Source organism: Zootoca vivipara, chromosome 12 (assembly GCF_963506605.1).
Source record: "Zootoca vivipara chromosome 12, rZooViv1.1, whole genome shotgun sequence".
NCBI classification, from domain to species: Eukaryota; Metazoa; Chordata; class Lepidosauria; order Squamata; family Lacertidae; genus Zootoca; species Zootoca vivipara.
In genome coordinates, this window is record NC_083287.1 from 3,584,657 (window position 1) to 3,612,654 (window position 27,998).

Below are 27,998 nucleotides of genomic sequence, written 5' to 3' on the forward strand. Positions count from 1 at the left end.
GCCTTCAGAATGGATAGGATTGATCTTCTTGCAGTCCATGGGACTCTCAAGAGTCTCCTCCAGCACCCTCTTGAGAGTGTGGGTAATCCTTCAGGTCAAAGCTGATGGACTCTAGAAAGACACCAAAAGGAAAGCGCAATGCCATTTTCTCTGTAATAAATAGGTAATTCAGGGACAAGGGGGGGCTGGCCGGCCTGACAGAGACCAATTAGATCAGATGATGAATCCAATTGGACCAGTTCTGCTAGTGGGAGGCCATCTTGAGAGGATTACCATTTTTTAAAGCTGCAGCTTATTACAGTTCATATCAAAGTACACAGAACAACATTTGATATACAAATGTAAGTTAAAGCACATAAGAAGAATGAATTGTTGAGGAAAGTGAAGACGGGGGAATTATCTCCTCAATTAGACTTAATTAAGGATAGTAGGAAAGGATATATTGAATAAATACTACCATATCCTTCCTTCATTCACGCTAGTAAGTGATGTAGCAGAGCAGATTCCCCTCAATATAGCTGGAAGCTAGTTTGCAGATTCGTTTGAATCTCTTCGTTCCTGGTGTCCCCTTTAATCCCTCTTAAAAGAATAAAGACACAAAAGTCTTTCTGTGTAAAAGTTTACTCACATTTCAGTCCACAATTTGATTCCTGAAAGGCAGGCTTTACTTGGTAGTTACATAAACAAACTACCAAGTAAGGGAAGAATCCTATATATTAATTAAGGCATAGAGAATGGGATGGACTGAGGAACATTCCCTTCTAGGGGAGACAAGCCAGTGGAAAACAGGACAAAAGACAAAAATTGTAGGTAACCTACCATTTATACACACTCATCTGCCTTGTTTGCCTCAGTCTTCTCCAAAAAATAAAACAATGCCCGACCTGAAGAATATGGAGCAGATGATTCAGCAGGGGAAACACAGCCCAGAATAAGTAAGGAGGTAGTACAAGAATACTTGGCTAGTTTAGATGTATTCAAGTCTCCAGGGCCAGATGAACTACATCCAAGAGTATTAAAAGAACTGGCAGAGGTGATTTCAGAACCACTGGCAATAATCTTTGAGAATTCCTGGAGTATAGGCAAAGTCCCAGCAGACTGGAGGAGGGCAAATGTTATCCCTATTTTCAAAAAGGGGAAAAGAGAGGACCCAAACAATTACCGCCCAGTCAGCCTGACATCAATACCAGGAAAGATTCTAGAGCAGATCATTAAGCAAACAGTCTGTGAGCACCTAGAAAGGAACGCTGTGATCACAAAAAGTCAGCATGGGTTTCTGAAAAATAAGTCATCAATATAGTCCAGATCTTATCCAATAATCTATTAAAATCCTTATATCTTCTTTCAAGCCCCTGAGTTATTCGAGCAAGCAAGTTTGACTTAACCGTAAATTTTTCTGTGTGAATTTATGCTTATGATTCCTCTGTAAATTAGCACTGCCTCTTCGCACGCTGGTATCTTGCAAAGTCCGTCCAGAAATCCAAAGATCCTTCTCACAGCCAGTAGCTACCATCTTTGAGCAGTCCCCATAAATCAAATCTTTAAGCCTCTGTGATGTTTTCTCCAGATTGCTCAAGATCGCTACTCAATATAGCCTTTTCAGGGGAGATTTTGCCAAGTCAGAACTATAAACACACATCTAATGTCTTATTTATGGCTCTCTCCCCCTTTGACTAATATCGTAGCCGGCTTTATCTCCAATATGGCGGAACCTAAATTATAATTGCGTCGTAACTCAGAAGTTTCCTGACAAGTTTCCAGCCGCTAATGAGATTGCTTCTCTTTGATGTCCATGTTTTAAGGAATCTTTAACCACATTCCAAGTGAATCCAAGCATACTTTGATTATTTATATTTTCAATTCACACAGTTTATATATTTAAGAAACCATGTTAATTCAATAAATTTCCTACTTTTCAACCTCACTTTCTTTATAAATGTTGTTTCAGGTGGGAGTTTGGTTAGGTGAATTGTAAAGCACAGTAAAGCAGAATTATAAAGTTCTCGCTCCCCCCTTCAGCTCCGTCACATACCATTTCTTGCTCCTGGGTACATTCCTCTGTTATCTTTTGTTTTCTCAGTGGCTGAGCTTTGCAGAATAAATCTTCTTTCCTTGTCTGAAGCATGTCCACAACTTATATCCAATCTTTCTCTTGTCATGGAGCCTGTTTTTGCTCAGAGTCGGCATCCTGGGAGATCCAGGCTCCCATGGGAGCTTTCCATCCAGTGCACCCAGCCCTTCCTTCCTTCCGAAGTTGAAGCTGGTGGTGGGCATCTGCGGATGAGACTGCATCTTCCCGTACACCCCCCCCCCGGGAAGATTTCGGGAGGCTGCATACTCCCATTTACAGCCCCGTAAATTACCCCGTGGGAACTGTAGAGATGGTATTTTCAGCCATATTCTACGGCAATCCAAACGGAAGTGGGAGAAAGGTTGTTTTCTGCTGCTCCAGAGAAGTGGACACGGATTCAAGCTACAAGAAAGAAGATTCCACCTAAACATTAGGAAGAACTTCCTGACAGTAAGAGCTATTTAACAGTGGAATTTGCTGCCAAGGAGTGTGGTGGAGTCTCCTTCTTTGGAGGTCTTTAAGCAGAGGCTTGACAGCCATATGTCAAGAATGCTTTGATGGTGTTTCCTGCTTGGCAGGGTGTTGGACTGGATGGCCCTTGTGGTCTCTTCCAACTCTATGATTCTATTATTCTATCTGTCCTGAAAAGCAAGAGGCATCAGTTTGTTTCCAAGCCAATTCAGGATGCTGGTTTTGGCCTGTAAAACTGTATAAATCTCGGGACCCTTATGAAACATGCAGATTCTCTCTAAACAGGATTAACACCTGTATTTTCAGTCACACAGGTACTTGGGAAAGGTACAGTACATACACCATGTTTACTATTGCAAGGTACATAGGACTATGATTTAAGTTAGTGGGGTTCTCCGTCAAGCATATAGGAAAATTGTCCAGCAATTTAGAGAGCATGAGCAGCTTTAAAGCAAGACGCACCAGATGACCAGATTGCAGGGAGCAGAAATGAAGGAAGGAAAACAGAATGATGAAAGAGTAAATGGAGCTCAGATGTCTTTATTAAAGTCAAGGCAGCACATATAATAATCACCAGCATACTTTATAGCACAATGTATCAACAAAATCATGTTTCTGAGGCATGCATCAAGGCATTTCAGTGCATCACATAAAGGGTTCCAAGGAAACAGAGGCGTTTCTGAAAACAAAAAACTGAGGCAGCCATTAAAGGCATACAACGACCAACAATTTGCCTCCTTCAGTTCCATTTGTATCAGCAATAAAATATAGTTAAACTGGACAAAGATAACTGCAAGCAACAACATTCCACTTAACTCTTATCTGGCATTGCTTCCAATGCAATCCTATGTATGTCTACAGAAATAAGCCCTCCATAAATCAATGGGTTTAACACCCAGATAAATGTGACTTACTTCTGAGTAAACATGCATATGCTAAATGAGTAGCTTTTAGGTGCTATCTCTGCTGCTAAATGAGTAGCTTTTAGGTGCTATCTCTGAAGATCACAGAATGTGAGTGACTTTTCTCTCTCTCTTTAAAAAAAATCAGTCTTAAAAATTAAAATAAAAAGGCCCTTTGTTTGTAAAAACTGCAGTATTTTTTCAAAAAACAAGGGGCTGGATCCAGAGTGAGTTAACTGAAATTTCTTCCAACAGAAATCAATAAGCGTTAAGTCATTATGAACTTGTTCCGCTTATTTAAATGCCACTCATGTTGAACTAACAGTGTAATCCTATACATGTTTTCTTCAAATCCTACTGAATTCAATGGGGTTTACTCCCTGGTAACTGGGCATAGGATTTCCAGCCTCACTCTGGATCCAACTCAAATGCACTACACTTTCCCATGTAAGTGATACCAATTTCCCGAGGCAACAACTGACTTTCTTCGCTTCCCTGGGAGGGGCAGGAGAGTCGGAAAACATTTCTATATTGTGAAAATTCCCAACTCCCTTTGATTCAGGCCAATGGCTTTCATTTTATGTGAACCGCCCTGAGACCTTCAGATATAAGGCGGTATAGAAAATAAATAAATAATAATAATTTTGGCTCTATAAAGCTTACACTAACTGGCAGTTTATAGAATTTTGGCCATTAAAAAAGAATTGTCTGCTAGCATGAACAAAACACTGTAAGCTCGGCAGCATATAGGGAAATTTCTGTTATCTCCAAAACATAGTTTCAAGATTACAGAATTTGTTGCAGCTGAGATCTATGGTCCTCCCCAATTTTTCATGTCACTCGCTGTACACCTCTAGACCATTTCTATGAGTGAAGAGAGGAGCTAATGATAGTCCAGCAACAGAATTTTCAGTAAAAGTACTTTTAAGGGTCACACGTACAACAATTTAGGTAGACTTTCCCTTAAGTTAGAAACAACAGGGTACAGTAAGGCTATTGCACAGTAGAGTTTCCCAGCAACTGTACCCCATAATAATCAATGAAGAGTGGATGCCATTGGGTTAGTTGGTTTTTGCTTCAGGCATTATAACATTGGAATGGCCCTCATCAGACGCAAAGCAATAGGGCAGGAGCAGGGACAAACTAGCACCAGATCCATTTAGCAAAGCAGCTGAGAGGCAGTTTGGGTGTAGTACTCCCAAGTTTCTTCTACCAGAAGGTAATTCGCTGAGATGGCACACACTCCTGCCGTTGCATCTCCAGCAGAAGCAATGCACCCAGATATTTGTTCACTGGCTTTTGAATGGAAAGATGCCACACACTAAGGCTTGGGTGGGGGACCTTTTCAGCCCGAGGGCTGCATCCCTTCTGCACAACCCATGGCAGTTGTGGGCAGGGCCAAAGGTAAAGTAGAGGAAACGAATGCATGTATTTTACCTCTGAACAGTAGGCGACACATGTGCCTATACCTCTTGTCTTCCACCCAAGCAAAGCAAGTATTACCAGACTTCAAGAGCACATTCTACCCAGGCAAAAGCACTCATGGAGGGTACAAAGCCAGGCTGGTGAGGAGTGTGGTCTGGGGTGAAGGAATATGGCCAGGGAGAAGGTATGTCCTGGGGAAAGAAAAGAAGGTCTGAAGGGCTGGAAGGCTACATTTTGCCAACTCCTTCACTAAGGCAAGCCAAAAGTGGTACACTATTCATTTTGCCAGGTTAAACCAAACCTGTAAAGTACATGGGAAACCTGGACTGGCCCGAAATTGTTAGAAAAGTCTTACTGGTCACAATGGAGAGTCTGGCAAGTTAGAAGGGAATGGTAGAAAGAACAATTTCTGGAGCAGCAGCAGCAGCAGCAGCAGCGGCGGCAGCAGCAGCAGTTCTAAGCAGCCCAGCCCCGAGTCCCAAGCAGTTTCAAGAGTAGATGTTCACTGGCCGCTCACAGAGCCTTTGAATCTCTTCGGCAAGGTCGAGACACAGCAGAATCCGCCTCTTTTCAGCCACTACTTCCTCTTGGGATGTCTGGCCCAAAAGCTTTTTGGCAAAGAGGATCAGGTCTTGCATGAAGATGCCAACTTGTGAACGGGGGGCCTCGGGAAGACTCTCCAAGCACCCGCTTGTGAAGCAGAAGTTGATGGCCTTGTCCCGCTTCATCCCTGGTGCCCTTTCTTCAATCCAAGTCAGGGGTCTGGGTTAAAGGACACAGACAAGGAAGAAAAACCAAGTCAACCATCTATAAAAGGCTTGCTGCAAATGAAGACATCATAATAAGCCAAAAGTGTGTCGCAGACGTCAGAAAGTGCCCCCCCCCCAATATTAAGTACGTAGGTACTATTCTCTAGCACAGCGCCTCCCAAGCTGTGGGTCACCATCTGCAAGTGGGCAACTGGGTCACAGGTTTTCTGTAAGCAAATCCAAAATAATTATTGCTTGTAATGGTATGAGAAATACATTTTGCTTTGCTGGCATATTATAATGCTATGTTGACACTTGTAATAAAACATCAGAAATGCTCAAATCTTAGTTTAACACTTGGGGAACTCTTTCCGGTGGCAAAGGCCACAAAGTGCTCATATAGGGAGGAGTTGTTGTTTTAATTGTTTTTATATACTAAAAATGCAGTAAAATGGCTACATAAAGTTCAAGCAGGTTTTTAAGAAGCCACTCTCACCTTCCTCATTAATAACATTTTAGAGATCACAAAAAGCTTGTGTTAAGACTCAGGTTGCATTGCTGACCCCATTTTCCCCACTCTAGGAACCCAGAAGGACATCAAGAGTAGTTCTGCCTAATTCACAGCTCTATTCCTCTATTCCAGCAAAGACAACCTTACTGATTCTGTCCCAATCCAGCCCACATTTAAAACCAACTCAGAGATGAATGAGAGGGGGCCAGACATTCAGCTAGTGCCAATCCACCCTTGTCAATGGAACTGCGTCACTGGGAAACTGGCCCAGTAAGGGAACAGACCTGGAACACTATGCAGAGCAGCCCACTGCTAAAAGGCTTGAAAAGACAATACAGGGAGTTTACCCATCCTAAGCAAGCTGGCTGCAGGTGCAAATTATGAAGACATACATTGAAAAATAACTTGCAGCTTCTTAAAGCATATAGAGAAAATGGCAAACTGAACTGAAGAAGTGTGCATGCACACGAAAGCCTATACCAGAACAAACATAGTTGGTCTATAAGGTGCTACTGGACAGTTTGTTTTTAAAAATGAACACTTGCTGCCACTTCTTAGCACCACCTGCTGGTGTTCTTTATCTGCTGTGAAAAGTTACCAAATTACTGCATTTTACTAAAGGCTGCAGCTTTCCAACTCAATCCACAAAATTAACCCCTACCTCTCCCCTCTGCCTTTCTGGCCCTTCTTGTCCCCTTTGGGTTGCAGGATCACAATGTTGCAACATCAACAGAAGACACACCTGGCATAACTGCCTTGGCAGATTCTCAAGCCCAGATCTAACAAGCCTTGGCTCTCTAGTCAATGTTCCCCAGCCTTCTTGCTTTATCACTTGCCAGCAGTTCACAGCTGCCTCTTGTCTCTTGTCATACACCTCATTTTACCTAGTAGCCTTCCCAATCCTCAACCTGAGAAGTTTCATTCCCCATATTTCTAGAAGTAAAATTCAGGACACAAAAGTTGTTGAGCATTTTTTAGAAAATGAAATTCAAAGTTGTTGAACTTTTTTTAGGTAATCAACCTCAAAATCCTGGACATTTTTCCAAAATTCCCCCCAGATGTTATGTTTGCTGGTTAAATCCTGGCTGGGCTCCACAGGTTACCTACCACTCCTAATAATGATCTCAGGTAGCAAGTGGCAACAGGATTGTAGGCCAAATGGGGCCACTAAGAGGAAGGTATTAGCATGCTTAGGGAAATCTCATGTCGTGCAAAACTACAAGAGAACAAACATTAAACACATACAAACATGTCTACTAAAAAATGAATGTGCTCAAACAATATTGACTGTTAGCTGGAAAAGAAAAAAAAGGGAAATGTGTGGTGCTGAAATGTTTTGTATGAACTCTTTAGGAGGACATGGCTGGCAGGAATCCTGAACAGGAGCACTCCTACAAGGAGGTGAGGATAAACTGCAACATTTTGTTGCAGGTTCCACTTTTCTATAATAGATGACAGAACAAATAACAAGATTTAATACTGACGGCTCTGTGTAAACAGCTATCCAAACCCTCAGCAGTGGCGGCTTTTCAACCAGTCAGCAGCACCATCTGTTTGGTCATTTGCAGAAAACAAGTGTGCAGGCACTCCTTGTTACCTCTTTGGAGAGAGAATGCCTTTTGTCACTTCCCCTTTGTTTTTCTTTCAGACAGAATGGGGGTGGGGGATGCTTACAGCCCTGGCCCAGGACAGCCTCTACATACGGATAGAAAAAGGACTCGAAGTCTAGCACTATTCAGAGTCCTCCTCAGCACAGCCAGCTCATATACATCTGGGAGGTGGCAGAGGAGATAGCCAAAGCCGTGTTTATAGAAGACAATCTTACTCGGCTACGAGTGATCGCCAAAGAAGAAGAAGATGATCATCTTCAAGTGGACCGGAATCAGTCCTCCTCTTTTTCAGAAGTTAAACACTGTCTGCTCAGAGTTACAAACTCCACCTATGCTATTTGATAAAGAACCAAGCTGCTGCTTAGCCACGGGCAGTTTAAGTGACCTTTTTGGAGAGAGCCCTTGGCTCCAGCTCCATGGGAGGTTTTTTTTGCCAGTGGAGCTAGGATATGATGCTAGCCAACCTAGTTAGACTGTTGTGCAATGCTACCATTCCCAGCAGATTAATCTTAGACGAATGTCTACACCAAAGACAAAAGCTACTGGGATATACATGGCAGAGGTGCACACAACATGTGATAAGCCTAGTAGAACAAAGGCGCAGGTAACAAACCAGGCCACATGCTACCTAGAAAAGTAGGAAGACAACAACAAATTTGACTTGTAGGAGCAATTACAATAATTGATTCCAGTTGTGAAAATATCAATTACATTCAGGGTATCAAAACAAAACCATTTCATGATTTTCAGCAAATGTTTGTCTAATTGTGGTCATGCCCTATGTCACAGATGCAGAGGAAAAAAATTATTGAGAATAGGGCAGTATTATAGATTGAAACTGTAAGCCAGGCATCCCCAAACTTCGGCCCTCCAGATGTTTTGGACTACAGTTCCCATCTTCCCTGACCACTGGCCCTGTTAGCTAGGGATCATGGGAGTTGTAGGCCAAAACATCTGGAGGGCCGAAGTTTGGGGATGCCTGGTGTAAGCTGTTTATTGTGTTAAATATATTAAGGCATTGTGGACGGTTTGTGCTGTTCATTTTAATATTATGGTTTGGTTTTCTTGTACACTACATTGAGCATATGCAAAGGTGGTTTGTAAACTAAACAGATATTGGTCTGGTTTGGACATCGCACAAAGCCAAATTAAGTATACTGTATACCCAAGCATACGAGCTCCTCACAGAGATGCTCACAGCTAATTTGCTCCTACCTCATCCTTTTCTTGGTGCAAAATTTAGATTGCCTAAGCCAAGATTATTTTGGCTGAGGGATGTTAGCACACACAGTGCCACATGTGACCCTAGTAAGCCAGCAGGAGAAATATTATTGTGGTTAATCAACATTTTCTAGAGTTCCATTATACCAACCTCTTTTTTGCAGTCTGAAACTGTGCAGTCATTCTGGAGTAATTTCTCTCTTTCTGCTCTTCCCTCGTGGCAGATACAACAGTGAGGTCCCCAAAAAGATCAACTAGCCAAGTCAGACGAGCAATTCCACTAAAAGCTGGGAACCCTGAGCGTTCTTCATCCAATGCACCACCTTTAGAAATGAGAAAGAGGACTTTGGACACATGGCTGGAAAAAAGAACTATTCTACCTAGGGATGGACTTTCTATACTATCAAACAGACAGAATAATTTCAAAGATCTGGTACAACAGACAGTAGAATGGACTGCGCTTGTCCAAACTGCAGCTGGGTGTGTGGAAAGAACCACAGTTTTAATGCCCTCTTACAATAAATAATACTTGTAAACAGAAAAACCAGTGCAGCCAGCAAAGAGGTAGGCCTAGAATCTTTGGTTAAACTGGTCAAGAATCTAGGCCTGGTCCACGTTTATTTATTCCAGAAATGAGTGGGTAGATGACGTCTGAAGCACCAGCTGCTGCAAAGCAGGTCAGACTGCATTAAATGAGACCGTCTCCAACAACTGACCTGTGAAGTGCAAGGTTCCCTTCACAAGCTCCTTCCCCGCCACCTCTTTCTTCAGCTGCTTGTACTCCTCAGTCAGGAGTTCAATATGTTCCACGTGGAGGATTTTGCCTGCCATTGAGACAAATGAAGATTTAATGATCAACAATTGGGAATGGCATCAGGTTCAAATGCATGGTTGGCAGTGCCCAGTCTTCTACAAGAGTGTGAGAGAAGCTTTGCGCCTTGAGCACCTTCTTACCACAGAGCTAGTAAAGTCATAAAATCTCCCCTTGAGTAATTTAGCTGGGAACCCTACGCTACTGCACTATTTGTTTGTTTGTACATACAAACATACATACTCTGCCTTTTTCCTTAGCAGGACTCAAGGCATCCTATGGATAAAAATAAAAATGGCTAAAAACATAGAAAAAACAATTAAGCAACTATTTCCCCCATCAGGTAAAAATGTGGGGTGTATATATACATGAGAATGAAATTACCTTCCCTGAAGGTACAGAGCAGGCCTGGGCACCTTGTGACACTGTGCCAAACAGCTTATCAGCCCTTTACTGTACCCCATCAGGTGCTGCAAAACATCCCTGTTTTTGAGTCCCGGCAGGTGAACACAATTTAGATGGTTGGTGGGTCAGACGTTGTGCAGACTTGCTCCAAAATACAATGTGCTTCCACACTGCGCTATCTGTATTGCTACACCTGCTTTTTCACCTTTTAAAAGAGTGGGATCTTATTTGCACTGAGATTAGTGTGGGTGAAAGACTGCTACTGTTAAACAGCTCTATTTCTTCTTTACATTTTCAGGTGAGGCAGTGGACGTGCTGGAGAGTCAATAAACTGAAGCTCAATCTAGATGAGACTGAGGCACTGTTAGTGGGCGGTTCCCTAGATCAGATGGCTGGGGCACACTCCCTCTGAAGGAGTGGGCACACAGCTTGGGGGTACTTCTGGATCCTTTGCTGTCACTTGAGGCTCAGTGGCACTGAGTGTTTTCCATCAGCTTCGGCTGGTGGCCCAAGTGCACCCCTATTTGGACAGCGATAGCCTAACTACTGTTGTCTATGCACTGGTAACCTCTAGGTGAGAATACTGCAACATTATGCATGGGGCTGCCTCTGAAGAAGAATTGGAAACTTAGCTGGTGCAGAATCTGGTGGCCAGGTTGCTCACCGGGGCAAGACAGTTTGAGCATTTATCACCAATCCTGGCCTGACTGCATTGGTCGCCAATCACTTTCTGGGCCCAATTCAAAGTGCTGGTTTTGACCTATAAAGCCTTAAATGGTTCAGGACCACAATAGCTTAAGGATGCCTCTCCCCATATAAACCACCCAGGATCCTGAGGCCCTTCTTCACATGCCTCATCCATGAGAGGTCTGGAGGTTGGCAACATGAGAATGGGCCTTTTCTGTGGTGGCTCCCATTTGTGGAATGCTATTCCCAGGGAGGCTCACCTGGCACTTTCTCTATAACCAGGCCTTTGGATGATTAAACAATCTATGGCTTTTAAAATGTGCTTGTGGTTTGTTCTCATTTTTTTCATTTTTGTTATGTATTTTGTGTTCTCATTTTTTATTCTTATGTTGTAAACCATCCTATGATCTTCAGATGAAGGGTTGTATACAAATTTAATAAATAATAAAAATCAGTAACAAAAGAGAATGAACTCCATTGGTTAGCTAAGGAATTTCCCCCTGCTTTTATTTTCTAGGAAAGGTGAAATCAAGGGCAACCTAAGACATTTTGCAGCCTTATATGAAGTACGAGGTGGTTGCCACACCCACTACTTACTGCAATGGGATAGCATCCTCTGTTGCAGAAGGTTAGTTTTTTTCTGAGGGGGTGGTCAGGACAGGCTAGGTGGTAGACAAAGTTTGCCAACATCTATATGAAGCCGGAGGGAGTGGTCATCAGGGGATTTGGGCTGGGTGTTCACCAGTATGTGGATGATATTCCGCTCTACTTCTCATTTAAATTGGAACCAGTGAAGGCAGTGAAGGTCTTGAAGGCAGTTGAAGGATGGATGGCAGCTAACAGATTTAGGTTGAATCCCGACAAGACAGAAGTCCTGTTTCTGGGGAACAGGGGGTGGTGGGCAGGTGTGAGGTACTCCGTCGTCCTGAATGCAGTAACTGTGCCCCTGAAGGACCAGGTGCACAGCCTGGAAGTCATTTTGGACTCACAGCTGTCCATGGAGACACAGGTCAATTCTGTGTCCAGAGCAGCTGTCTACCAGCTCCATCTGGTACGCAGAATGAGACCCTCCCTGCCTGCACAGAGTCTCACCAGAGTGATACATGTGCTGGTTATCTCATGCTTGGACTACTGCTTGGACTACCTTTGAAGGTGACTCAGAAAGCACATCTAATCCAGAATGCAGCTGCCAGACTGGTGACTGGGAGTGGCTGCTGGGACCATATACCACCAGTTCTGAATGACCTACATTGGCTCTTCTTTCTGCATAACTATCCATACAGGACAGGACACCTTTGCAACTGTGCTGCCCTGCGACACACACTTTAAATTGCAAAGGAGCAGAGCCATGTTGCCACACGCGGTTGACTTTGCATAATACCTTTCTGCTCTGCCAACTCCCACAGCTCACGTGCTTCCTTTGCAGACAGCGCCAAAGGGTACTCGACAAGGACATGTTTCCCAGCCTCCAGGAACATCCTTACAGGAGAAAATGATATGTGTTACACTTCATGCATCTTGCACTTTCAGAAGCTCAGAACACCTTTCCTAGGTGTTTTCCAAATTATTCCCAGCAGCAGGGTGGATAAAAATAAATGATTTAAAAAATAAAAAAAACCAAAAATTTTAAATAAAATGCTTTTGGAGGAAAAATCTTTCTAAAGATAGTTTTCTATTTAAGTTACATTATAGTCCAAAGGCTAATAATCAGGAAATAAGGATTTGTTCTAAGTTTTTCATGTGTGCTAAAACTCAGTTGAAGTTGTTTTTTAAAAACTGTTTAAACACATCAGTTACCAAACATGGGTACATGTGCTATCAAGTTATTGTTTTAGTTAAATAAATTGTTTAAATTGTTATTAAGGGTCCGCGGAGTACTTAAACCGAAAGTACTCAAACCGCAGCAGACTTAAACCAAGGTATGACTGTATAACCAAATCAATTTTTTAATATAACTGTAAAAACTACTCTGAAAATTTATTATTCCCAAAATAAAACCTTCATCTAGTTGTAAATATTAAGATTATACTAGCAAGAATGAGTCTTTCTGTAAAAAAATTATTTAAATCAAGTCTTACTGATTATTGATTTAAATCGTGATTTAAATCAAATCCACCCTGCCCAGCAGCCTTGCAAACTACAATTCTCATTGTTCTTTTGGTGCAGCAATTACAGTTGCAGCCAAAGTCAAACTAGTTTACAGTTTGAAGCAAGCTTTCATAGACATCAGAAGCATTTCTAGGCACTAAGGGCAATTTCCACCACACGTTTTATATTCTAGCGTCCATACAAGCACTTCACATAAACTGCACATTTATATTGTTGCCTTTCTAGATGAAATACACACATTAAGAGGTGACCAGGAAAGAGCAGGAAAGAAGATTCCACCTAAACAGTAGGAAGAACTTCCTGACAGTAAGAGCTGTTCAACAGTGGAATTTGCTGCCAAGAAGTGTGGTGGAGTCTCCTTCTTTGGAGGTCTTTAAGCAGAGGCTTGACAGCCATATGTCAAGAATGCTTTGATGGTGTTTCCTGCTTGGCAGGGGGTTAGACTGGATGACCCCTGTGGTCTCTTCCAACTCTATGATTCTATGATTCTATGAGCCAAGGCTCAGGAGGAAGCCATAGAGCAGTGCTAGAGCACCTGCTTTGCATGCAGAAGTTCCCAAGTTCAATCCCTGACGTCTCCAGGAAGAGCTGGGAAGAGAATCATAGAATTGTAGAGTTGGAAGGGTTCCCAAGAGTCACCTAGAGTAACTCCCTGCAATGCAGGAACCTTAACTAAAGCATCCCTGGCAAGATGGCCATCCAACCTCTACCTAAAAACCTCCAATGAAGGAGGGAATCCATTCCACTGTCAAATGGCTCTTACCACCATAAAGTACTTTTTGATGTTTTCTGTCTGAAATTCTGAAGAGCCACTGCCGGTCAGTGTGGACAATGCTGAGCTTGATAGGCCAATGGTCTAACCTGGTATAAGGCTGTTTCCTATGTTCCTATCCCACAAACGTTTTTGGAAGGTAAGAAAATGTACTGTTTAAACTTGCATGAACCATCATCAACTGATGAGAAGGATTAATGCCTAAATAGCAATTGTAAAGTGAGAGTTTTGCTGAAAGTCATTCTGATCAACATTGTTGTTTAGTCGTGTCCGACTCTTCGTGACCCTATGGACCAGAGCACGCCAGGCACTCCTGTCTTCCACTGCCTCCCACAGTTTGGTCAAACTCATGTTTGTAGCTTCGAGAACACTGTCCAACCATCTTGTCCTCTGTCGTCCCCTTCTCCTAGTGCCCTCAATCTTTCCCAACATCAAGGTCTTTTCCAAGGATTCTTTTCTTCTCATGAGGTGGCCAAAGTATTGGAGCCTCAGCTTCACAATCTGTCCTTCCAGTGAGCACTCAGGGCTGATTTCCTTCAGAATGGATAGGTTTGATCTTCTTGCAGTCCATGGGACTCTCAAGAGTCTCCTCCAGCACCATAATTCAAAAGCATCAATTCTTCGGCGATCAGCCTTCTTTATGGTCCAGCTCTCACTTCCATACATCACTACTGGGAAAACCATAGCTTTAACTATACGGACCTTTGTAGGCAAGGTGATGTCTCTGCTTTTTAAGATGCTGTCTAGGTTTGTCATTGCTTTTCTCCCAAGAAGCAGGCGTCTTTTAATTTCGTGACTGCTGTCACCATCTGCAGTGATCAAGGAGCCCAAGAAAGTAAAATCTCTCACTGCCTCCATATCTTCCCCTTCTATTTGCCAGGAGGTGATGGGACCAGTGGCCATGATCTTGGTTTTTTTGATGTTGAGCTTCAGACCATATTTTGCGCTCTCCTCTTTCACCCTCATTAAAAGGTTCTTTAATTCCTCCTCACTTTCTGCCATCAAGGTTGTGTCATCTGCATATCTGTGGTTGTTGATATTTCTTCCGGCAATCTTAATTCCGGCTTGGGATTCATCTAGTCCAGCCTTTCGCATGATGAATTCTGCATATAAGTTAAATAAGCAGGGAGACAATATACAACCTTGTCGTACTCCTTTCCCAATTTTGAACCAACCAGTTGTTCCATATCCAGTTCTAACTGTAGCTTCTTGTCCCACATAGAGATTTCTCAGGAGACAGATGAGGTGATCAGGCACTCCCATTTCTTTAAGAACTTGCCATAGTTTGCTGTGGTCGACACAGTCAAAGGCTTTTGCATAGTCAATGAAGCAGAAGTAGACGTTTTTCTGGAACTCTCTAGCTTTCTCCATAATCCAGCGCATGTTTGCTATTTGGTCTCTGGTTCCTCTGCCCCTTCGAAATCTAGCTTGCACTTCTGGGAGTTCTCGGTCCACATACTGCCTAAGCCTGCCTTGTAGAATTTTAAGCATAACCTTGCTAGCGTGTGAAATGAGCACAATTGTGCGGTAGTTGGAGCATTCTTTGGCACTGCCCTTCTTTGGAATTGGGATGTAGACTGATCTTCTCCAATCCTCTGGCCATTGCTGAGTTTTCCAAACTTGCTGGCATATTGGGTGTAGCACCTTAACAGCATCATCTTTTAAAATTTTAAATAGTTCAGCTGGAATATCATCACTTCCACTGGCCTTGTTTTTAGCAGTGCTTTCTAAGGCCCATTTGACTTCACTCTCCAAGATGTCTGGCTCAAGGTCAGCAACCACACTACCTGAGGTGTACGAGACCTCCATATCTTTCTGGTATAATTCCTCTGTGTATTCTTGCCACCTCTTCTTGATGTCTTCTGCTTCTGTTAGGTCCTTACCACTTTTGTCCTGATCAACATACTCTCTGGAATGACAGAGAACTGACATTCTAACATTCTAAACTAGAGAATTGGGGAGGCAATACCTGACAGTCTCGCTGTGGTTCTGGTTATCTGTACAGACGATGGCAGCAGCGACCTCCTTGCTGTCCACAGCTTCTTGTAGACTTATCTGCTTGACTTTTTGAACATCACCTAGAGGTCTCCTAGTTTTAGCAGAAACAAAAATGAATGAGAACATACCTACCATGAACAGCACTTATGTGGCACAAAAGTGCAGAAGGAAGCAACAAGAGCTTATTTATCTCCCAAAATTGCTTTTGGAGCTTTTTACTCAATTAAAATGTCACAACAATTAAAAAATGCATAATAAAAACAGATGGTAGATAATCCAGTTCCGTGGGGATTATTTTAAAATGCCAGAAATTTAAAAAGATGTTTTCATCTGGTGCCTGAAAGAAAACAGTGTTGGAGCCAGGTAAGTCTCCCTAAATGGGGCACCACAACCAAAAAGGCATTCTCTCCAGTTTTCACTCCTTTTCACCTCTGACAAAAAGGGAATATTGAGAAGAGCCTCAGTGGGTGACAACTTGAGATGTACAGCACTCTAAATCTTGGGATCCAGCCTCATTACAATATTAAGTTCCTACTCAGCATTTGAAGAAGCAAGTTATTACCTATGAGACATCATGCCCATTTTATGAAAAAATAAAATAAAAGGCTTATCAAAAGTTAGCTTCAAGGTGCCATCAAGCATAATTGTTTTTACAAGGTATAAATTAGTCTCATTCAAAAAATTTATTTAAGCCACATAATGAAGCCTCTCACCTAGACACAAAGCCCAACAGTCTGAGATGCTCAGCAGGACTGGAAGGCAAAGGATTCAGCAAGTCCCTGATCCGCACAGATCCTGCAATCCCAATCCCAATGACCACAGTCCCAAACATGGTAAATCCTTCGTGAAAGAGGGAGGGATGGGGGAAGAAGAATAAAGGTTACTATAAGCTTGTTTCTCTCCCCATCATCCTTTACGCTATCACAGAATTGCAGCTAGCATTTCCTATACAGATGGTCTAATTGTTTAAAGAGGCTCTTGTGTAAGTGATGCATTAATTAATAATAATAATAAATAAATATAATAATAATAATAATAATAATAATAATAATAATAATAATTTTATTAAACTTTAAACATCAGATACATAAACGTTGGCCAGAGAAGGGGAAGCTGCAGAGATTGCTGCTTTGCCTCTCACTGCCAGGACGATCCTTCTGCTCCAACTGGCAGCTGCCCTGGGAGGCCAAAAGACATACCACTGGCCAGAGGCTTGCTTTCTAGTAAGGGTGTTTAGCACTGTTTCCTCAGTTAAATGTTTTGATTATAGCAGGATTGTGTCCAATATGTTCTCTTAGATTAGAGGCTGGCCCAAGACATTTTGACACCACAAAATGGTGCCCCCCCACCAGGTAAGAAGAGGTGAGTGAAGATCTGCATCAGGAACAAGGGGGGGGGGATTGAATCAACCTAACTCAATGGCTGAACTGGGAATCAAAGATTGTCATGGGGGAAGGAAGAGGTCCACTCTGGATCATGCTGGGCAGATGTAGACCCATAGGGCTTCCCCCACCATTTCTTCCCTAGGGATGGGAAAGAGACCAGCAAGGCTTCTGTGGAGGAGGCATGGGCAATGCATTCCTTGGATCTGCTTCCCCTGTGGATCCTGCCACTCGAGACGGTTGCCTCACTTTGCCTCATGGATGGGCCAGCCCCGCTTAGACTTTTAATATGTTTCTCACAGACTCTTAATCCTGTTCCATTAGAAAGGCCTACAAAGTACATTTCCCCTTATAATTTACGAAGCCTTCCCTTTCCAACAACTTACTTGTAAGGGCAACAAATAAGACAGCTTCTTTTCAGTTTAATTTGCCAGTTGCCTCCTCAAGCAGACATGGATCAATGGCTCTCTGTGGTCTTCACTTACTCCGTTTGTCTTCTTGTTGCCTGGATCGTTCTGCCAAGACAGAAGAATGCTTTGGGTACATCAGGCGCAAAGGTGCAATGAAAACAGCTGTGCGATGGGCAGCTGCTCACACAACATGAAGAGTTTCAATTCCTGTAATCATCGCCTGCATTTGCCCTCTGTAACATTCCAGCTGTTCAATCGACCCAGCAGCAAATGGCAGGAAGAGAGAGGGCAGCTAGGAGGGCAAGCAGCCAGAAGCACAAGTCAGGGATGGAACTGGGCACATACCTGGGGAGGGGGAGTAAAGTCCTTCACCTGGGTCTGCACAAAAAGAACACGAGAGGATGCAGGTTGCAGCAATTAGGACGATGCCTCAGCTTCACAAATAATTCACTACTTCTTTCCACCTTTTCTGTATAACAGAGATAAGGCATATGCACTTTTGACTGCTCAAGATAAGCATGAGGGTGAGACCAACAGCAAGTTATCTGTCAGGAACAGCAGTCAAAGAGGAGTAGTGAAGAAGCATTCCTGGATCAAATTGAAACTAGATATGTTGCCGTCTTCTGGGGGGGGATGCCCAATTTCCTCTCCCCCTTTTTTTTTAAAAAATAGCTTTTTCACACCAACAAAAAACCCTCCCCCACTTTTTCTTTTAAACTCTTGAATTCTGATCCTCTGGTAAATTGCTATTTGTTTTTATTCCAACCAATAACACAAGACATTTTGGAGAGAGTCTAGGCTACTACTTTTTGCAAGAATCAGATTGGGCACTTCAACAGTGCACAGAATACAGTGCCTTTGGGGGCAGGCAGTGTTCTTGGGGTGGTGGCCAGTATCATTTTTTTGCACTGAGCACCCCAAGGTCAGAGAAAGCAAGATGAGTTCTTCCCTATTCCAGGTTAAAGTGGAACATTGAGGGTGTCTTGCCAGAACAACCCTTCCCCTTTCCAAAAAAATAAAATAAATAAAAATAAAAATTAGTGAGCAATCCTTGCCTGGATTCCTGGAGGCTAGGATAGCAAATGTTCTACATCTTAATCCAAAATGCACTATGTAGTGCATCAGCCACCAGAGGGAACCCTTGCAATCTCAAATAGCCATTTAGGCAAAAGCTTCTCACTCCTTGGCTTATATAAAACACAAGAACAGACATTATAACACTGTTACTGTCCTTCCCTGTAATGAAAAACAAAACAAAACAAAGACACCACGTTTTTAAATATCTAGGCCCCAGGCTGATGAGGGAACAAACATTTCTATTTCTCAATGGCACCTAGCTGTGTTTATATTACACAGGTCATTTTGGAGACAGGATACTGGGTGGAGCAGTTACTTTTCATCCTGAGGTGCTGGTGGTGAGGAGATGCTGTGAAAATTCATTAATGCATCGAGGAAGAAATGCTGTTGGAAACAACCCCTAATTAAGCCCCACTGAAACCAATGGAACTTGCTTTTGATGTATATGAAGGGTCAGGGTCTCTCACACAACACAAAGACCACTGTCTCTTGCCCTTTCTCTTCTCTCCCCCACTCCAATACCTCCAACCACAGGTCTATTCATGCAGGCTCTGTATAGATAAAGAAACTTCCTGAAAACTATCTCTGAGTTGGAAATGGACTCAAATTCCAGCCCTCCCTCCTATGCAGGCCAGCCCAAGAAGCTGTTTTGACAAAATGGCTCCTCCCCCCCATTCCAAAGTGTAGAAGCCAACAGGAGCAGCAGTTGAATCCAGCGCTGGGGGGCGAGTCAGCATCCCCTACAACACCATTGTAACATTAAATTAAAAATGCATGCACAAAGTTAAATATCTGGATAGTTGAGCTGGGATAATAACTCTGAGAACTTAAAGAAGAGAAGTCACTTGATCCAGGGACAGGCCACTGGCCAATTCCTTTCTCTTTTTCTTAATGGTGATGACACAGACCATTCATAACATAAGAATATTCTTCACGACTGTGAGCAGGGCAGTGGGGTAGGGTAAACGAAGACAAGCTACAACAATAAGTATAACATTGTTCACGGCTTCTGCTCAGGCTGCACAGAAAAAGCATTTTGGTTCCTGATATTCATTCCGACTGTGCAAATAAAATATAACTGATAGAATTCTACAGGATGTGGTCTTGGCCATCAACCGCTGTGTTTTCCTCCCCATTCCATCCTGTTCACCTATGAGTGGGGAATCTGTGGCCCTCAAGGTGTTGCTGAACTACAACTTCCATAATCCCCGAGTACTGGCCTCTTCAGTTGCAGATGACGGGACCTGGAAACCATCAACATCTGGGTGGCCACAGATTCCCTGTCCCTGACCCGTGTTCATACTCTGGGTGACCAGATGCAATGGAGGTCAGGGCCTCTTTCTTAGGAGCAAAGAGAAGGAAATGTTGGCAGGTGCAATCTTGCCATGTATTTGGGAGAAGACAGGAGCTGGGGAACTTGGGTTCAAAGACAGACCTCAAGCTCACTGGGTGACCTGGGACCAAGCCCACTCTCTCAGCCTAACCTACGTCACAGGATTACACTGCGGAGTGTGTACAGCCATGGATGCTGTCATAAGTACCTTGGAAGAAGACCAGTGCAAAAGATAAAGTAAACTTAAAATCAATAAAAATAGCAGTAGCCAACATTTTCTCCTTTGCATAATTCTTCAAAGTATGGACAGCCTTAGCACCCTTTCCCAACACACAATACTCTGCAAAAGCGTAACCAGAGGGCTGAATAACTAAGCCCACCAGAACATTTGGCAAACAGGATATTACTGCAGTAACCTATCTGGGGTTGTATTACTTCAGAACAAGAGTGGGGAGATGCATTATTCCTATGTAAAAAAAAAAAAACAAGCAGAAAACTTATCTGTAGGTAGATAAGCCAGATAATATTTCCAGGAACAAAGTTGGCATATGTAACCAGGGCTTTTACAAGAACTCATCCCCTTGAGAAGTTCAGCTTTGAAAACATCTATTTAACTGTTCGCTTTTAGTAAGTGAAAACTACTTCAAAGATTTCCAAACACTGGCCTCTTGCTTGTTAAAATGTTTAGATCATCAGTGCCTTTTGGAAGCATCTGTGGGCTAGTACCTTCTGCAGATGTATTTACAAGGCTGAAGTAACACTATACAGGTAAAGGTAAAGGGACCCCTGACTGTTAGGTCCAGTCGCAAATGACTCTGGGGTTGCAGCACTCATCTCGCTTTATTGGCTGAGGGAGCCGGCGTATAGCTTCTGGGTCATGTGGCCAGCATGACTAAGCCTCTTCTGGCGAACCAGAGCAGCACACAGAAACGCCGTTTACCTTCCCATGGTGGCCATTCATTCTACCAAAAGACAATTCTTTTGTGAGAGTGATCTATGGGAGCTTTATGGGCGTTTCCACCACTGAGTTGCCAACAAAGATAACACAGGTCTAAACTGGAGATCGGTTGCAGTCTGCTGCAGCAAGCTGAATGTTCAAGAAGTAACTTCAGTCTTTTTCCAGTCTGAAAACTTGAAGCTGCAACTGAGTAGGAAGATGAAGGAATATTTTCCACCACCCCTGGGGCAGGGGAAATGTGGGGGTGGGGTGATTATACCAAAAACACACTCTTATTTTGCTAAACTATCCCCTAGTTCTGAGTAACTTCTCATTCCTTTAATTATGCCCAATCACCTCTAAATAAATTATCTTACATTAATTCATTTCTTCAAATAAAAATCCTACCTAGATCATCCCTTAATTCATTACCAACCCAGATCCTGCCTGCCCCAAATCCATTTTTCAGTTAACCCATAGCCCCTCATTTTCCAGCTGTTGAACCTCTTTAAGTCTAGTGTTTTAAACAGGAAGGGGCAAAGAGCTCCCTAGAATACATGCTTCCCATGGGATGAGGGTGGTTACACGGAACCCTTCTGCCTGACATGCTTGTTTTCTATGTGTAGGGAGATCCAGGAACATTCAAACATACTATTTTCACCACCTGCCCCCTAAAGTGGTAGGGTTTAGCAAAGCTTTACCACCTCATTCAGCTGAATGCCTAAACTGACCCCCCAGGATGCTGAATTCTGTACCAATCTGAATTTTTCATTGCTTGTCCATTTTGGTCTATCACGGTTGCTAGCTAGGTAATTCTATGAAAATGTTAATCTACTTTCCATAAATAGTTAATCTGTTCTAAATTGTTTTAAATTTAACTTCCCCCAGTTTCATTCTCTAGCAACATTTTTTTAATGGCATTTTACATGTGAGGGGGGGGAAACCAGAAGCAGGACATGCAAGATGACACAAAACTTCTCTATTTTTCTTCTTCTAAAGCTCAGTTGAAGACCTCTCCCCCCCAAATAGGGAATAGGCTACTTACCCTTTATGGTACTGATAGTTTTGCTTTCTCATTTAGTGATCTGACAAAAAAATATGCTAGGAACAAATCAGATGCACTTAATTTTATCGGTGAGGCGTCTTACATTAGTGACAAAAAAACATTTTCCCCTCAACTATGGACTATGTGACCACAATGTGACTATGACCTCATAGGGGACAATCTTTGGAACATGATCTTCAGCACAACAAAAGGTGAGTCCTTGTCTGCTATCCCTTGTGAGTCATTTAAAAAGATTCCAGGACGGGCTGTACTTGAAGTCGATATGATTGAAAGTCTTCACGTTGCCAACTCCAACTGTTCAGATAACAACTGTGAAATAATTACAATACACCGAATGTTTAAATCCCTTTCTGAAGTATTAGAATGATTTGCCTTCAAGGGACAGATCACAGTAATGCAACTGTTTCTTCATAAACATCCATGAAGGCTAGGATGCTTGGAATTAAAAGATCAAGAGTGAGTTTGTTTTTAAATGCTTGGCAGGCCACACACTAGTGTTGAGCTTTTTTTTTTAATGGAGTGTGCCGCATCGACTACCTTAAAAAGCACTGGAAAAAACATGCCGCTCCAGAACTAAGTTCAGGAGTGTTCTGGCTGAAAAAAAGACCTGGCACACACAAAATACAATTTATATGCAATGCCACTATGAGCCACAGATCCTAGCAGAGACACGTAGTATATAAGGAACCCTGGGCATGCTTTTATATGAACGAATACAACTGCCTTGTCCTGGATTAATCTGACTGTCCATCTATAGCAGTATTGTCCATATTTAGAGGCTCTCGGGCAGAGTTCTGCTCTACTCCTGTAAATCATACCTCAGCTATGGACCCTCAAATGACATTTTCTCTAACTTATATATTCCCAGCCCCACCTTCTGCCATCTAAGGGTCTTCAGAATTCAACCCCACAACCAAAAATACCAGGCTTAAGCCACAATCTTGTACACTGGAATACAGGTAAAATTTGACTGTCCTGCAGTTCGTGTCAAAGCTGAAAAACATAGCAACTATTGCCATGAATTTAAGAATGTGTTCATGGGAGCTGTTTGGAAAGGATGGCCAAAAACTATTTGGTGTTAGGTTGCAGCATGAGTCACTTTGACCCATGCTGCAACTGCAGTCTCGCTGAGTGTTGGTTCTCACATTACTTTTACTAATAGAAATACCAAGACCAGTGTCAGAAAACAGGTGTGCAAACATAATGCCAGAAGGGCCATAAGAGTGCCTCGTTTCCTTGCTGACAAACACACTGGGATTCCTGACACATGTAGGGGAAGGGAAATAAATAGATGAATCTGCTTTATACCAAGTCATGCCTTCTATAGCCCAATATTAGCTGGGCTGACTGAAGTCCAAAGATCTTTTCAAGCCCTTCTCCTTGTATCCTTATAAACGAAAACATGGCAATCCAAGCAGTGTGTGAAATTAGACAGGTACCAGGAGCATTTTGCACCTGGATATCAAACACGTGTGTCCAAGTGAACATGCCTGGGCGCCAGGATGGTACCTGACGTCTCCACCACATGGAGGTTCATGCCTGGAGATCATTGGATCAGGACTGTTTTCACACACTCATACAACATCTTGTAAAATTCTATCAGTTACATTTTATCTGCATAATCAAAATGAATTTCAGGAACAAAACATGTTTTTTCAGCGCAGCCTGAGCAGAAGCCGTCACCATTAAGAAAAAGAGGTTGGAATAGGCCAATATATATGTAGATTATCCCTAGATCAAGTGACTTTTCTTCTTTAAGTTCTCAAAGCTGTTAACCTAGCTCAAAGTTGTCATCTGGACTAGCCAAATGTTTAACTGAGACTCAATTACAGCCTGTGAATCATTTGCAAAACAAGACTTAAGAGCTGTCTTGCTCCCCAATGGCAAAAGGAGCCATTTGGCACCTAGCTTATATGTACACAGGGTAGGAAAGCTTGCGTATTGCAGGAACCCCTGACGGGGGATCAGTGCATCTTTTTACACCCTTCACGTTGACATGAACATACGACAATTCCCACAGGACCCTGTAAATGGGAGCTGGATCACACAGAGTAAAGAATAGAGGGCAGGTTTTGATCCCAACATTACAATTTCAACCAAGTGCAGCTGTTTTATTTCCCCTCAAACAAATAAATGACAATCCTTCTCATGATTGAGAGAAGGCAAAGATCTCACAACTCAAGCCTCTGAGAATCAAGTCAGACCCATCCTGGAGTCTGTTTCTGGATCATATTACAGTCTTGGGGACTCATTTTTATACAAAGGTAAGTGAGACCTGCAGCAAAGTGTGGGCATCCGTTCACCTTTTACCCAGTGGGAGGCGTTGCAGCCAGACAGCCGGGTCTCAGCCAAACGGGCAGAGGGACGCCGCCTCTCTCCTACATCACACCAGCTGCGTCATCATTGCTGCAGGACAGTCCCAGCCATTCAGCTGGCAGGGTAGGTGTGGCCACAGGCAATTTAATCGTGGCACGGCTAGCTGGCCCCCTTTCTCACCCTTTCATCGGATCACCCAACCCACTCACCCTCTTTTCATGCTTTGCTCTGATATGACCTTGCTATGGACAACTGTCTGTCGCCATGTCGTTGAGGCTGGGTAGGAATTTTTTCCACTTGGCAAATTGGCACCGGCCATTTGGCTTTTGCCTACCTAGTAGCAATTGTCACAACTCTCGTGAGTTTAGGCATTGGGTAAACCTTTGTTTGGTTGAAGGGGAGGTTGTTGCCTTCGCCTGCCCCTCTTCAGTAAGGGTATCTTGTTAAAGGGATCCAGGGAGTGAATCCTGTCCGAAGTCTGGACGTGGACTAGGGTCATGTCACAGCCCCTATGGACCCCCTATTTAATCACTCCTTATTGGTGGTTTACCCTTCAGTGGCCTCCCTGCAGATGGGCAGGAGTCAATATATAGCCTGGCTTCACCCCAATGCCTAAGCCAAATTGCTCACATCTGTAACCAATAAAGTTGTGGCCTATTTGAACCTGTTGTTCTCCTGGGAACTTGGTGCCTTGGGTGCCTTGGCATGCAATGCTGCTTCTCCATCCCATTCCTACACCTGGTTCCACACCCACACTGTCAATCAGCATTCCATGGCAGGGTACCTCTGCTTGTTCAGTTCTTAGTGGGGCTCTTTAGGTTTTTGTCTGCCCCTAACAATTTACTGTTCTCTTGCAAACCCACAGGTTCCCCCAAGCCAGCTTACACCTCGCTTTCATGTGTGGTGTGTGTGTGAATGCTGTTTTATCTATAGAAGCAATGGCATTCACAGCTTGGATGCAGAGGGTAGGATATAGCTCACCTTTATTAATTCCTGTATTTCTTCACTGGAAGGCTTTTCAGCATGAAAATCTGTTGTATTAAAAACACCTGCATCTACTTCCAACTGTGTTCCACACTTTTAGTACTGCTTTAACAGCAGCTAACCTTTCAGACCTGCAGAATACTTCTTACTGGACCTCAGAATTTTGAAGAAATTAAACACCGCAATTGGAGTTCAAGTCACCCCCATTTTACACTTGGTTGAAATGACCTACAGCAGGCACCCCCAACTTGTTGCCCTCCAGATGTTTTGGCCTACAACTCCCATGATCCCTAGCTAACAGGAACCAGTGGTCAGGGATGATGGGAATTGTAGTCCAAAACATCTGGAGGGCCGAAGGTTGGGGATGCCTGACCTACAGGATACAATTCAGCATCTGCAACTGAATTTTTGAGAGCTCAACTCCTCTTAAAACCAAGTTGTAGATGGCACGTCAAAGTTACAAAGTTTACTCACCTCAATATCTAAAGTGACACACTTTGCACCATTTTTGTGTCCCTTAATTACCTTACTTCTCCCCCTCCCTATTTACTTTGTGGTGCTTCTTTTAAACATTGCACATTGCTTCCCCTCTCCCCCCTCCCACTTTAAGGGCTTGTTGCCCTTTTAAAATTTGGCTTACAGGGTCCTTAAAGTATTTGTCCTTTTCTAAATTGTTCAGAGGGCATATTTCAAGAGCTGGATTAAAACACACATGAGGACAGCATACTCAAATAAGCCCTCTCACATTCCACTTGGGCCAAAAGAAAAGAAAAGAAAAGAAAAGACAACAGCAAGCACTTTGAGGGAAGTATGGATGGGACATAAGAACAGAAGAGGAGCCTGCTGGATCAGGCCAATGGCTCCTCTAGTCCAACATCTTGTTCTGAGTAGCCAAGCAGATCCCCGTGGGAAACCAGCGAGCAGAACATGAGCACAAGCTCATCTCTTCCCTCCGGTGGTTTCCAGCCATTGCTTTTGGGAATATAATATAATAATAATAATTTATTATTTATACCCCACCCATCTGGCCGGGTCTCCCCCGCCACTCTGGGCGGCTTCCAACACACATCAAAATACATTAAAATATCACAGACTAAAAACTTCCCTAAACAGGGCTGCCTTTAGGTGTTTTCTAAATGTCAGGTAGTTGTTTATCTCCTTGACCTCCGATGGGAGGGCGTTCCACAGGGCGGGCGCCACTACTGAGAAGGCCCTCTGCCTGGTTCCCTGTAATTTGGCTTCTCGCAACGAGGGAACCGCCAGAAGGCCCTCGGCACTAGATCTCAGTGTCTGGGCTGAACGATGGGGGTGGAGACGCTCCTTCAGGTATACTGGGCTGAGGCTGTTTAGGGCTTTAAAGGTCAGCACCAACACTTTGAATTGTGCTTGGAAACGTTTTTTGGGAAGCCTTGCTGCCTCTAACTGGAGTGGAGGCAGAGCAGAGCCATCTCACTAGTAACTGCTGATAGCCCTCCTCTCCTCTGTGAATTTGTCTCATCCTTTTTTTAAAGCCATCCAAGTTGGTGGCCATCCCTGCTTCTTGCAGGAGGGAGTTCTGCAGTTTGCCTGTGCGCTGTGTGTGGAAGCACTCTTTTATCTTTCCTGAACCTTCCAGCATTCAGAATAACCAAAGCTACCTCCAGCAGCCGAAAAATCCAACATGATATGGATATGGTACTTGCTAACAGGGATTATCACCCATGTAGGGCCATCCAAATGGGTGGGGCATTACAGAGTCCCACCAACAATGGACCCAAAGCAACATTACCTCCCTCTTCCCCCCTTCTTAAAATTCATTCCACATGAGAAAGAAGGGGTGGTTTTTAGCTTACCCTTCTCTCCTCTGTCTTTCTGCAGATACTGCTTACACAACTAAACTGCCAGCAGCTCCTGTGTGGGGTGCAGTCACAAAACCTGCTTGGCCTCCTTGCGCTGCTCACAACCGCTTGCACAACTCCTGGGAACGTCCCTCCTCCTGCTGCTGCCACGAGGCGCCGCCTCCTCCCTAATGCGAAATTCAGGGACCGGATTGAAGCTAGAGGCGGGCTGGCATATCAATAAAAAGGCAAGACGGAAAGTGACCATGAAGCGGTAAGTAGATTTGAGGGCTAGCATGCGCTGATTGGTGTCCTGTGTTAAATACGGGGCAGGGCCTTCCGTGGGAATCGCTGGCGAAGGCAACCCGCTACTGAAGCCGGCTCCCCAACTCCTGCAATGCAATGTTCAATTCCTTGCAACGCAAGTTCACCTTTGGTGTGCATCTTCTGACACGCTCCGTCCCCTGAACGTTCCTGCTTTTTTCACCCCGATTGTGCAAAGGCAAAGCGTGCACAATGCAAACACACACACGCGCGTGAGATATATATATATACATACATACACAGATGAGAGTCACTGTGGTCTAGTGGATTATGCAAAGCACGCCTTCGACATTTTCTGTACAAAACTGCTTGCCTGAAACAAGACTGCTGGCATAAAAATTAAGTAGTTCTCTATGTGAGCTATTAAAACGTCCTGACCTCACCTGTCGTTAAAAGCGGCCCTACAATGATACGCTTTCCGATTGTTTTTTTCTAAATAGAAACGAAAACAAAACAACCAATTCATTCTTGGCCAAAGTTACCCTATGGACAGCCCGTGCCGCGGGCAGGTTCCCTCCGAAGCCTCACGGCGCTGAGCGGCTGCGCTTGTGCTCCGGGGGACGGCCGAGGCCTCGCTCGCTCGCTCAGGGCGCCGGGTGTGGGTGTGTGC

At 43.5% G+C, this 27,998-nt stretch overlaps 1 protein-coding gene across 5 annotated transcripts; it reads right to left on the reverse strand.

Moving 5' to 3' along the window:
• Positions 1-32: 32 nt before the first annotated feature.
• Positions 33-27,996, reverse strand: BLVRA (biliverdin reductase A). Of its 5 annotated transcripts, XM_060280549.1 has the most exons (10): positions 27,871-27,994; positions 27,080-27,293; positions 17,880-18,003; positions 17,511-17,639; positions 16,456-16,582; positions 15,714-15,833; positions 12,245-12,342; positions 9,677-9,784; positions 9,112-9,283; positions 33-5,631 (listed from the first exon to the last, which is right to left on the reverse strand). In XM_060280549.1, exons 5-10 carry the CDS (start codon positions 16,572-16,574, stop codon positions 5,358-5,360), a joined length of 891 nt encoding a protein of 296 aa, XP_060136532.1. In that variant the 5' UTR covers positions 16,575-16,582; positions 17,511-17,639; positions 17,880-18,003; positions 27,080-27,293; positions 27,871-27,994; the 3' UTR covers positions 33-5,357. The 5 variants fall into 5 exon arrangements, with proteins under 5 accessions (XP_060136532.1, XP_060136534.1, XP_034957280.1 ...); XM_060280551.1 differs by lacking the exon at positions 17,880-18,003 and having other exon boundaries at positions 27,080-27,252; XM_035101389.2 differs by lacking the exon at positions 17,880-18,003.
• Between the last annotated feature and the right edge of the window lie 2 nt (positions 27,997-27,998).